The 12259-nt window shown below is 45.7% G+C and overlaps 1 protein-coding gene across 1 annotated transcript in view; it reads right to left on the minus strand.

The window, feature by feature from the left end:
• Tgfa (transforming growth factor alpha) overlaps positions 1-3213 on the minus strand; it is a 148852-nt gene extending 145639 nt beyond the window's left edge. The window contains exon 1 of the mRNA XM_069988908.1: positions 3142-3213. Within this exon, the coding sequence (XP_069845009.1) occupies positions 3142-3181 (40 nt within the window). The 5' untranslated portion in view covers positions 3182-3213. The remainder of the gene's footprint in view (positions 1-3141) is intronic.
• Positions 3214-12259: the final 9046 nt, after the last annotated feature.

Here is a 12259-nt window from a genome sequence, read left to right on the forward strand (position 1 = left end):
ACAATTCTAGCCACTCAGAAGGCTGAAATTTGAAGATCTAGATCCAAGACCAGCCCAGGCAGAAAAGTCTATAGATTCTTATCACCAATTAACCACCAAAAAGCTAAAAGTGGAGCTATAACTGAAGTGGTAGAGCACCAGCCTTGAGCACAAAAGCTCAGGGGCAGAGCCCAGCCCCAGAGTGTATACTCCATGACTGACACACACATACACACACAAAGGAGAAGAGGAAGAGGAAGAGGAAGAGGAAGAGGAAGAAGAAGAAGAAGAAGAAGAAGAAGAAGAAGAAGAAGAAGAAGAAGAAGAAGAAGAAGAAGAAGAAGAAGAAGAAGAAGAAGAAGAAGACAAAGACAAAGACAAAGACAAAGACAAAGACAAAGAAGGAGGAAGAAGAGGAGGAGGAGGAGGAAGAGGAGAAGGAAGAAATTCATGACATCTAAAAGAACTCATATTTTCTTGAGTTTATCATCTGCCAGATGACACTGGTCAGAAATCACCTAGGTAGGGTTTAGGTTGGGTGATATTTTTCTGGCTTAGGAAGGGCGAGGAGCAGGGAGATAATCAGGTAAAATAGACAAGCTCCTATAACCTGTAATCATGCCTGGAATTCTATGGAGTCCCAAGTAACAACAATGATGATGGTGCCAAACCTATTTCAGCTCTTACTACATGCTAGGCACCGTCTGCATATATTAAGTATAGTCAGTCATCTCCTAATATCCCCATTTTCCAGATGGCAAAAATAAGGCAGAGAAAAGTGAAATAACTTTTTCACATCTTCATTGGCTTCTTTCTTGGCTGTGGAACTGAAATGCCAAGTCCCAGTCAGGTCTACCCATTAGCAAAGAAACTTGACATGAATGGCAGTCACCACAGGAGCCATTTGGGCAAAAGTCTCCACATGCTGTCACTCAAAACTAATCAGTGCTCAGCCTCCAAGTAATCAAGCATCAGCTCAGACTCCTAACAGCCAGTGCCGCCTCAGTCCATCATCAAGGCTTTCTACAATCTTGCTTAGCAATTGAACACTGACTAAATTGCCTGGAACTGCCTTCAACTAATTTAAGAAAAATTAAAGAGGAAAGCAGCTTTGGAGGAAACACAGCAAATTAAATATGTATGTGGGAGGCAGCAGTTCTCATAAACGCACAGACTTAACAGCTCTGATTTCTCTTCTAAAGAGTATAAATAAAAAGGAGTCCTTATGGGTGTAAATTACTCCTACGTTTTCCCTCTCCCTCTACTTTATTTCAACTGCTCACATTTAAAAACTGCTGGAGCCAGCCAGCTTTTACGTATTGATCAATCTCTTTATGTTCATACATCTTTTTCTTAAGGAAGGAAATAGATGGAGCTGAACACTTGTCTGAGAACACTGAGGCAAAAGAGGAAAACATGACCCCAAAGATGAATGTAGCCTTCAAGGCTGAGCCTTAGAGGATGGAGGCTGGGGGTGGGGCAGATAACTTTCAAAGACTTCCTCCAATTTGCTTGCCTTCACTAATTTTCTGCCTCTAATTTCCACTGAATAACCACTTGGAAGTCAAGGAGCTCATTAGGGAACCCAGTTTAACAGCAAGATCCGGGGTACTTGACATAATTTCTCCTTAAAGCAAAGTCCTAAGACTGAGGAATGAGACTATGTGTCCTCATCTCTTCCATAGCAATAGTCCCTATCTAACTACTCCTGTGGACCCCGTGGGCCTCACCTCCCATTCTGCAGCATGAAATGATGATTCTTTCTCAGCTAGATGTGGTAAAAATGGAATGACTTAAAATATTAGAACCCTGAGCGTGCCTACAGTGGTGGCTATTATATTACTGGCATTATAATACTCTACCCACGAGGCTTCCCACTGGGGCTAGGTTTCCTTGCTTTTTAACGTTTTTGCTTTAAAATGAACACACACACACATACACACACAGACACAGACACACAGACACACAGACACACAGACACAGACACACACACACACACACACACACACACACACACACACACACACACACACACACACTACATTCTTGGATAGGGAAGGAGGAAAGCCAACTGTCCACAATGTCACCTGTTGGTGAGAGGGCGCAGCTTGGAGCATCTCCTTGAACAGCCCCCTTGAAGAGGGTGCCTCTCCTCCTGCTGGGGCTCATGCTCAGAGTTTCCAAGGCAGGATTACGGATAAACCCGCGAATCCCCTGCCACCCAGAGGAACCTGGGCCAAGCTGCAGCTCTGGGTATATTTTAGGGAGGGGTCCCCATGCTTCTCTGTCAGATCCTAATGACCCGGTCACGACCCACCAACGGGCTTTTCAGGATTTAACTTAAGAGTATCGACAGGACAACTGAATTCACGGAAGGCTGCAGCAGCAACCAAGATACCCAGGCGGTTCATCAGATTCCACCAACCAGAAACATCCTGCAGACACCGAGAGGGCGCTGCGTCCGGATAGACCTTTGATTTTCACCGCTGAAAAACGCACCCGCGACCCCTACCTGCCTCAAGTGTGCGGGGGGGGGGGGGTGTTAACCTCCTCTCCCCTCCCCCATCTCCCGTTCACTTCTAAATTCAAATTCGAAGGAAAACGGGCCGCGATCAGTCTAGGGTTTCACTCCTACCCTCCGCTGACACTGAAACCACTTCTCGCAGGGAAGTTAATTAAAAGAACCCCTAATCCGCACAAAAATCCAAAACCTATCCCAAAGCTCGAGAGCGCCTTGAAGTTACAAAGAATAAAGGCGTCTCAGTGGATTCCGAACGCCTGTCGGTCTGGGGCTTGGGGACAGCCAAGGGGGCACGGAAGGGACACAGGCCAGGGCCAGCCAGATGACCGGCTCAGAGGCGGCCAGGTAAGCACAAGGTGTGGGCATGGGTGAGCAGACGCACGGTCGCGGCGGATTAAAGTTCACGCTCGGTCGCACGGCCCCGGGAGGCCACTTCCAGGGAGAGCCTGGCCACTCAGCTGTCCCCTCTTTGTAATTCTTTGGGGTCTCTCCTTGCTTCCCACGCTCCGACCTAGGTGAAGCCTTCGCGTCCTCCCCCCCGCCCCCCGCCACGGATGCAGCAAAGCCCCCAGAAGAGAGACATGAAGGGGTCACAAGGAAGCGGGGTGTCGCGGCGGGCGCGCGGCAGACGGAGTACGTACCCAGCGCGAACAGGGCGAGCTGTCCAGCCGAGGTGACCATTTTACGCGCGGGCGGCGGGCGGGCAGGCGGGCGGCGGGCGCTCCAGCCTCCGGCCCTCCCTGCGGTGCCCGACTGGCTGAGCGGCGCCGCGGCGCGCGGGGGGGAAAAAGGCGCTGGCGGGGCAGGGCCGGCCCCGGCGCGGGCGGGCGGAGGCGGAGGCAGGACCGAGCGCCGCGGCTGGCACTCACCCCTGATTGCTGCCGATCGGGCGGAAATAGAAAGGAGGTTACCGTCACCTCTCCGCCACTCGAGACTGAGGTACGGCGGACCACCCTCTTGTCCCAGTGGGGGTGTCCCCCTAAAGGATCTGGGGGCGGGGGGTGGGATCTGGGGGCGGGGACGCTACCAGCTCGCGGCCAGGCGCGGGCGGCGAGGCGGGGAGGGGCGATCCCGGACTCCCCGAGTCCCCGCAGCGCGTGCCGGTCACCCTGGCCAAGGAAAAGGCAGGAAGCGCCTGACTTCAGAGACCAGCCCCAGAGTGCCAACGCCTCGTGCCCGCGGGCTCCGGGGTGCGGGGTCGCCGCCCGCCGCGCAGTCCCTGGCGAAGTGGCTGCTTTTAGACTCTAGGCGGCAGAGCAGAGCCTCCCAGGCTCTGTCACCTGTGCCAAGGGCCGCTCCCCAAGCGGGACACTGGGGACGCTGTCCTGGAGGGGACCTGCGAACAGAGCCAGCCACCTGCTAAGATTTGGCCCAAGGAAAGACGCTCTCTAAAATCAAGCTGGGGATTTTTTTTTAAAACTAGGTTTCAACCACGCCCCTACCCTCTTCGGTTCGGGGAACACCTGCCACCCACAAAGCCACTCCACGTCCTCTGGCTGGCACATTGTGGAGACCAAGGAGTCTCTGCGTCTCCGAACTGATGCTGATGATGAAGATGGGTAGTCTCCATATGCCAGGCTACCTCCATTGTCCCCAGGAAGCTGGACCAAAAGCCCCCGGGGTGGCAGGAGGCTCCCAGGGGGTCCTTTCAGGATTTGGTGGCTTTAAGCTTGTCCCCTGAAGGATTGGAAAACCTTTTTTTATCCTGCACACTGAGAAGTACCCAACTCAAAATAGATAATGGACCTTGGAGGAATAGTTAGATATTCTAGGTGGCTCATCAGTGCCTTGGGGACCATCCATAGGGAACAAGAGATCAGTACATCCCCGATCATCAGTGGCTGGCCATGGAACTCACAGACTGACCCTTTCAGACTTGTTGGCTTAGCTACTCCAGGGTAGACCTCGGAGGAAAATCTCTTGCAGTTTATTTGGCAGGAGGTTCACTCTCAAAGATTGCTTGTGTCCATCTGTTTCATAGGAGAAGAGAAACCTAAATTCAAAAAGGAAACACGGCCATATTAGTGTCAACACTGTGTGACTCAGCTTACTATGTGATAAAATACCTGTGATAAGCCACTTCAAAGGAGGAAAGATTGAATTTGGCTCACAGTTTCAGTCCATGGTGACTTAGCCCTGTGGCAAGTCAGAACATCATGACCAAGAGTTTATGGCAGCCAGGCACCAGTTGCTCATACCTACTCAGGAAGGTGAAATCTGAAGATCCTTGTTCAAAGCCAGCCTGGGTTAGACAAATCTCAGACTCTTATCTCCAATTAACCAGCCCCAAACTGGAAGTGGAGATATGGCTCAAGTGGAAGAGTGTCAACTTTGTGTGATAAAAGGTAAACAGGAACACAAGGCCTTGTGTTCTAGCATAATCAGCATATATATACACGTTCACATGCAAGCACATACACACAAATAATGCATGGCAGCTGGGAAGAAGATAGATAAAGCCTGGGGTTCTAATGTACCCAGGGAACTCCCCCAATGACATAATTTCTTCCAATGAGGCCCCTAATATTTCCACAACCTCCCAATAGTGCCATGAGTTAGCACCTGTGTCTTCAACACATGAGCAATGAGAAGATAACTTAAGGTCCAAACCATAACAGTTAAAAAGTACCAATTTTGAAAAGGGTATATACATTTACACTGGCAAACTATACTCTTTATTATGTTTACCCGAGAATACTTGGTTGTTCTTCAGCCCTTAATGATCTGCATTGACAGATGAGGTTTTGTGGGCAGTCTTGAGGTGTGTCATTTCCTTAATCCATCACACAGGAGCTCCTTCCTTTCAGCATCTGAGGTTTAGCTCTTTCAGCTTGGCCCTGATCTGTCCTGATGTTTTTCCTGTCTTCCTTCCCAGATTAGTTCTTAGTGACCAGAGATAAGGAATCAGGAGCTCTCTCACCTCATCCATCTGGAGTGTGGCTTTGGCTAGACTGGCTGTCCAGCTGTCTGTGAGTTAAAAACAGCAGTTTCCCTTTCTTTCCCCCCTGCCTGTATGCCATCCAGGAAAGTAGCAACAAAATCAAGCCAATTAACTTGAAGAACTGGAAAATCTTTTTGATCAAGAGACAATTTGCCATCTTGTAGAACAACAACAACAACAACAACAAAAATCCAAAATAACTTAAAAATGAAAAAAACATTTATGTCTTTTCTTTTTTTTGTGGTTCTGGGGATTGAATTTGGGTTCTAGGACATAAGATGTCCCAGTAGCTAGAAGCTAAACCTAAAATACATGCAATTGTATATACACACACACTAACACTATATGATTTTAGGGGAGGGAAAGGGAAAGGGACAAAGAAAGAAGAATAATTTTGCATTACATTGCAAGTATATTTTAAAAACAACAGCATAAAGAGCTTCAATGAAAGCTGTTGATCAATATGGGGATGGGAAAAGGAAATAGACTACTGGGGGTATTAGGATGAATACCATCTAAATAGATTGTTCGCAACTGTGCAAATAGGACAATGAAAAGAAGGACAGGGAGAAGCAATAGAGATGGGAATGATTGGAACATATTGTACATTTGTGTGGAAATGTTAACAATGAAATCCCCTGTTGTATAATAAATGTAAACTAATGACAGAAAAAATGAAAGGAAGGAAGGACAGTACTTGGAAAGAAAAGAGAGATTCCAGTAACTTTGTTCATGCTGGCCTGGGATTATGATCCTTCTGCCTTTGCCTCCCAAGTAGTTTGGACCACAGGCCTGCATCACCATGCTCTGCCCTCGAAGTACATACTAATTCTTGAAAATTATTAATTCTCTACCAAGGTCTTCCAAAGCTGGTCCATATCTGTGGTCATATAACTTTCCAATTTGTTCTTGTCAAACAGGTAATCAGAGGTTGAGTTTTGTCTTGGTGTTAAATATTTTTGGTAAATGGAACTGATAAGATTTTTGAACATTTATTTGTAGAACTAGGAGGAGGCCTAATATCCTAAACAGCTGATGCTGTGGTACTTTATGTGTCTTTATTTAATCCTCACAACAACCACACCTTGCTAAGGGAAAGAATTTCACATATAAACCAAGATCTATGATTTTTTTTTCTTTTTGTGGTACTGGGTTTGAACTCAGGGCCTTACACTTACCAAGGAGGCACTCTACCACATAAGCCATGCTCAGAGCCCAGAAATCAGAACATTTTTGCACTTTACCACTACCCAACACATTGTTCTCTGAGCAGAGTGGAATTTTGGCATAGCTCCTTGAAGCTATGCACAGGTTCTGGTGTATTCCTTCACCTATAGACATTGTACCTGTCTCATGTGGCCATGGAGACTTGCATCTCAATGCGCATGTGTGGCCTTCCCTCCAGGAATGCACCGATTGCCTTGCACACCCAGGCTTCAGCTGCCCTTGAGCTGGGCTAATCCCAGCTGTAACAAGCCAATCATGCCTGTCCTCCCTGAGCAAACAAGAGAGCTGTGTCATGTGTTAGGCAGAGGCCAGTAAATCTCACTGTCAGTTTTCCTTTCCTTTCGTCCATGTGCTTATTATAGAGTGTATGTTTAAGCGGCCCCTCTTCACTATAATCAGCCTCCCCCTCCTTCCTGGCTCATTTGTGCAGGTCATTGTGGAGCTGTAAACACCAGCACTTCTCTGAGTGTTCAGGTCAATGGATCTTGGTGGTTATCTCTGTAGTTGCTGGAGACAGTCAAGAGTAAACAGCTAGAGTTCTTACCAGGAGTCACAGCATCAGAGGAATCACATTTCCTGCAAATAAGCCTCAGAGCCAGTGTGCAGAGCCAGCTCCTGGTATCCCAGGAACTTCCCTTAGGAGCAGGGACAGAAGCACCTGGCACAGAGGGCAAGGTCAGACATTATCTGTGTGTGTGTGTGTGTGTGTGTGTGTGTGTGTGTGTGTGTGTGTGAGAGAGAGAGAGAGAGAGAGAGAGAGAGAGAGAGAGAGAGAGAGAGAGAGAGAGAGAGAGAGAGAGAGAGAGAGAGAGAGAGAGAGAGAGAGAGAGAGAGAGAGAGAGAGGTGCTTTATAAATGCCTCTGGCTTTGTATAAGTAAGGGAGGAGATTTTAATGTGGTAAGAGATTTAGGAAAAGAAATAATCAAAAGTGAGGTACTGTCCAAGTATCTGACTCCTCTCCCCCACCCCCTGCACCATGCAGCCTCAACTGTGACTGTATTGCTTATCTGAAGCTGAAAACAAAATAGAAAACCTAACGCTCAGCTCATTTTGATGTTTTTCATCACTAGCAGACCAGACAGGGTAAGAAGCAATAAGAATCATTTGCTTTGCTCTCAGTGATCTGGGTGATGATCGTTGCCAGCGTTGACCAAAGACTAGGGTTGCCAATGTTTCCTATCATCCTCTTCCCAGCACTTGGGTCTACCTTGAGAGTACACATTAGAATTGTAGGCTAAGCCTGACTCCTTGCTTCCCAGAGCTCAGAGTTGGGCTTAGAGGTTGGTGGTTCCATGGTCCTAAGCAGCACCATATCCTAATCAGTACACTAGATCAAAGTTTTCAGAACTTTAGAATGAAAGACATCATCTCCCACAATAGCTCATCAGCTTCCTAGCTACCAGGAGAGGTGCAATGCCACTGAAAGACTCAGCACAGCTCGTGCTTAGAGGCAGGGAGGCTGTCTAATTGGACATTGATGGCTTGCATTCCCTTCTGTCTCTTCTCTTTGTTAATAGCCCCACAACCCTGCTGCCATACTCTTCTGAATACTAGGCAATGTAGTCTCTGGAGTTCCAATGGGCAAGTCCTACCCAATGCGCATGTGTCCTTTGTGATGAGCATGGAGATAAGGTGGTGAGGCACAAGAGAAGCACAAGAGACAGGAAAAAGAAGTGGTTCAAAACCAAGGAAAGGGGGCTGGAAAGGTGGCTCAGTGGTAGAGTGCTTGCCTTGCATGCATGAGGCCCTGGGTTCGATTCCTCAGCACCACATAAGCAGAAAAAGCTGGAAGTGGGACTGTAGTTCAAGTGGTAGAGCACTCGCCTTGAGCTGAAGAGCACAGTGGTAGTGCCCAGGCCCAGAGTTCAGGCATTCTGTCACCTATCAAACATTGCCAGAAATTTCTATAAAACAGTGCAGAGGAGATGAATTGGATAGAAAGGTTTGACAACCTTCCATTCACACAGATGAAGGATGGAGGGACTCTACTGGAAATCAGCAGGGCTTTAGAAAGGTTACCATCCACAAAAATCAAAACAAACTAGGTGCTGGTGGCTCAAACCTGTAATCCTACCTACTCAGGAGCCTGAGATCTGAGGATTGCAGTTTAAAGCCTGACAGGGCAGGAAAGCCCGTGAGACTGTTACTGCCAATTAACCACCAAAAAGCCAGGTGTGGAGCTGTGGATCAAGTGGTAGTGCTAGCATTGAGCAAAAGCAGTGCTCAGACCTTGAGTTCAAGCTCCAATACTGGCACAAAAAATAAAACAAACTAAACACAAAAACACCTCCCTCCCTCTACCCCCCCAAAAAAACCCAGAAACAAAAAAACGACCCAGGAATGTGAGGTTGGCATTCATCTCCATTCTCTCTCTCTCACTTTCTCTCTCCCTCCTTCCCTCCCTCTCTCCCTCTCTTCCTCTTTCTCTCCCTCTCTCCCTCCCCCCCTCTCTCTCTCATATCCTGGTCCTGAGTGCTGTCCCTGAGCCTTTGTGCTGAAGGCTAGCTCTCTACCACTTGGACCACTGCGCCCAGTTGGCTTTACACATTCAATATGAAAGCAAAAGCTGCTTCCTTAGAGGTCCCCAGAGACAACTGACTCTTAAATGTGTTTTTTTTTTGTTAGTAGTGAGATTTGAACTCAGGACTCTGTACTTGTTAGGCAGATGCTCTACAACTTGAATCACACCCCTAATCCTTTTTTTTTTTCGGGGTCCGGTCATGGGGCCTGAACTCTGGGCTTGGGCGCTGTCCCTCAGCTCTTCAGCTCAAGGCTAGCGCTCTACCACTTGAGCCACAGCGCCACTTCCGGCTTTCTTTTTTTTCCTTTTTGCTTATGTGGTGCTGAGGAATAGAACCCAGGGCCTCAGGCATGCAGGGCAAATGCTCTACCACTGAGCCACCTTCCCAGCCCACCCCTAACTTTTTGCTTTGATTATTATTTATTTATTTATTTATTTATTTATTTATTTATTTATTTATGTCGGTCGTGGGGCCTGATCTCCGGGCCTGGGCGCTGTCCCTCAGCTCTTCAGCTGTAGACTAGCACTTCACCACTTGAGCCTCAGCCCCACTTCTGGCTTTTTCTCCTTATGTGGTGTTGAGGAATCAAACCCAGGGCCTCATGCATGCAAGGCAAGCACTCTACCACTGAGTCACCTTCCCAGCCCCTGCTTTGATTATTTTTGAGCTAAGTCTTCACTTTTTGTTCAGGTCAACATGGACTTTGATCCTCTTATTTCTGCTGCCTAACATAGCTAGGATGACAGATGTAAAGTGACAAACCCAGCCTTTTCTGTTCAGATGAGGGTCTCATGCATTATTTTGCCCAAGCTGGCCTGGAAACATGATCCATTCTCAGCCTCTGCAAGCTAAGATGACAGGTGCATGCCACCATGCCCAGCTACTAATGAGATGAGGTCCTTTGAACTTTTTGCCTGGGCTAGCCCAGTACTGTGATCCTCTTGATCTCTACCTCCTAAGAAGCCAGGATCACAGGCATGAAACTTTAACACCTGCTTCTTAATTGTTTCTTTCATCTACTTTTCCACACCATCCCCCTGCAAGCCCCTCATGTTGTGGTTATGCATGAAGTGATTCAATGATGGGGAGTAAATCATCTTTGACTTTGTAGGGCCAATCAAGGGAGAATTAGGATGTTTCCAATAGGAAAAACATTCCTATTGACATTTGCCCCACAAATACCAGAGATAATGAAGTAATATCCATGGAATTTTGAGAGGAAATGACTGTGACACAAAATTCTGTTTCTTAACTAGTGAGATATTTCAGATAAGAAGCTATGAAAATGTAAACCATTCACCACCCTGACTAAAAATATTCCACAGAAAATATTCCAGCTAAGTAATTAAACCCAATAATATTATATGGCAAAAGCAATGGCAGTGAATAAAGAAAGTGGCAAAAATGTTGAGCCCAATTTCAGATCTTTCATATGTTGTGGCACTTAGTGTTTTTGCCAAGAGGATGGACATTTCCTTCCTGCAAACAGAAGTCCAGCTTTGTTTTCTCCCAGCATGCTTTGGCATACAGGATAAGGCAAGATAATCCCTTGGCCTTTGCTGATGATTAGCCGACAGGAGGACATGTGACTAAGTCTGGCCAATGAAATGTCAAAGTGAATCTCTGTTTGGCTTTTTGGGAGAAACTTGGCTTTTCTTTGTGTCTCTGTTGCTTTGTTTTTAAAAATATATCATTTAGCAAAAGGAAATGGGGATATAATGGATGAAAACTAAGTAAAGATACATCTAGGTAGTTTAAGGGAATTAGTTTAATATATACAAACCAGAACTGTTCTATGCTATGAATATGAATACATTTATTTCAAGGATTTTTAGAAGATTTTAAAGAAGTGCTCATATGCTACTTTGCACATAAAACCTTAAACTCAAGAAGAAAACAATATTTTGGTCATAGTTTTTTATTATAATACAATTAAATGAGAGCTTACTATCAAAAAGACAACTTACACATCAATCACTTAAAAATATACAAAAGATCTGGATGCTAGTGACTCACCTAGCTACTTAGGAGGCTGAGATCTGAGGACCATGGTTCAAACACAGCAGGGGTAGAAAAGTCTGTGAGGCTCTTATCTCCAATTAACTGGAAGTGGCACTGTGGCTTAAAGTGGTAGAGCACTTGCCTTGAACAGAATAGCTCAGGGACAATACCCAAGCCCTGAGTTCAAGCCCCACGACAAACAAAAAAAATTAAAAAAAAACCTTGTAGATAAAAAAGCAAAATTAAAACTATGCTACAAAATAATTACAAGAATAAGAATCAAGACATTTGAGATTCAGCCAAAGATGTATACAAAATGTATTTTTGTATGCACATTTTTTTTTTTGATGATACAGTCCCTTGTGCTTAGTAGTCAAGTGCTGTACTTGAACTACTCCTCTAGCACTTTTTGCTTTAGTTCATTTTAGGTAGGATCTCATTCTTTTGCTTGACTATGACCTTCTTACTTCCCTCTCCTGCATAGCTAAGATTACAAGAATACAATACTATGCTTGGCACACAAATTTTCTTTTATTATTAAGAAATAATAAAACTAAATGAAGTTACCATCTAGTTGAAGAAGAAACAAAGGAATAAAGTAAATCCAAGGAAGGTAGGAAAATGAGGTTATAAGACAGAATATGAATAATTAAAATAAAAATCAGAAAATGAATGTATAAGCATCGTTGTAAAAAAAAAAACAACAAAACCAAGGCAAGATCAATCATGAATAATACAGAGAAAATTTCAAAAAATTTACAGTGCTGGGAATAAAAAAGGGATAGAACCTGTGTGGAAAGGTTAAAAAAATTTCAATGTTGATTAACTTGAAATTGAATTTGTTTTATGTACCTGAACAAAATTTTCTTTCTTTTTTTTTTTTTGGTCAGTTGTGGGGCCTGAACTCTGGGCCTGGGCGCTGTCCCTCAGCTCTTTAGCTCAAGGCTAGCGCTCTACCACTTGAGCCACAGCACCATTTCTGACTTTTTCTGCTTATGTGGTGCTGAGGAATCAAACCCAGGGCTTCATGCATGCAAGGCAAGCGCTCTACCACTGAGCCACCTTCC

The sequence above is a fragment of the Dipodomys merriami genome, unplaced genomic scaffold, assembly GCF_024711535.1.
Source record: "Dipodomys merriami isolate MVZ:Mamm:240054 unplaced genomic scaffold, mDipMer1.0.p SCAF_37, whole genome shotgun sequence".
Lineage (NCBI taxonomy): Eukaryota > Metazoa > Chordata > Mammalia > Rodentia > Heteromyidae > Dipodomys > Dipodomys merriami.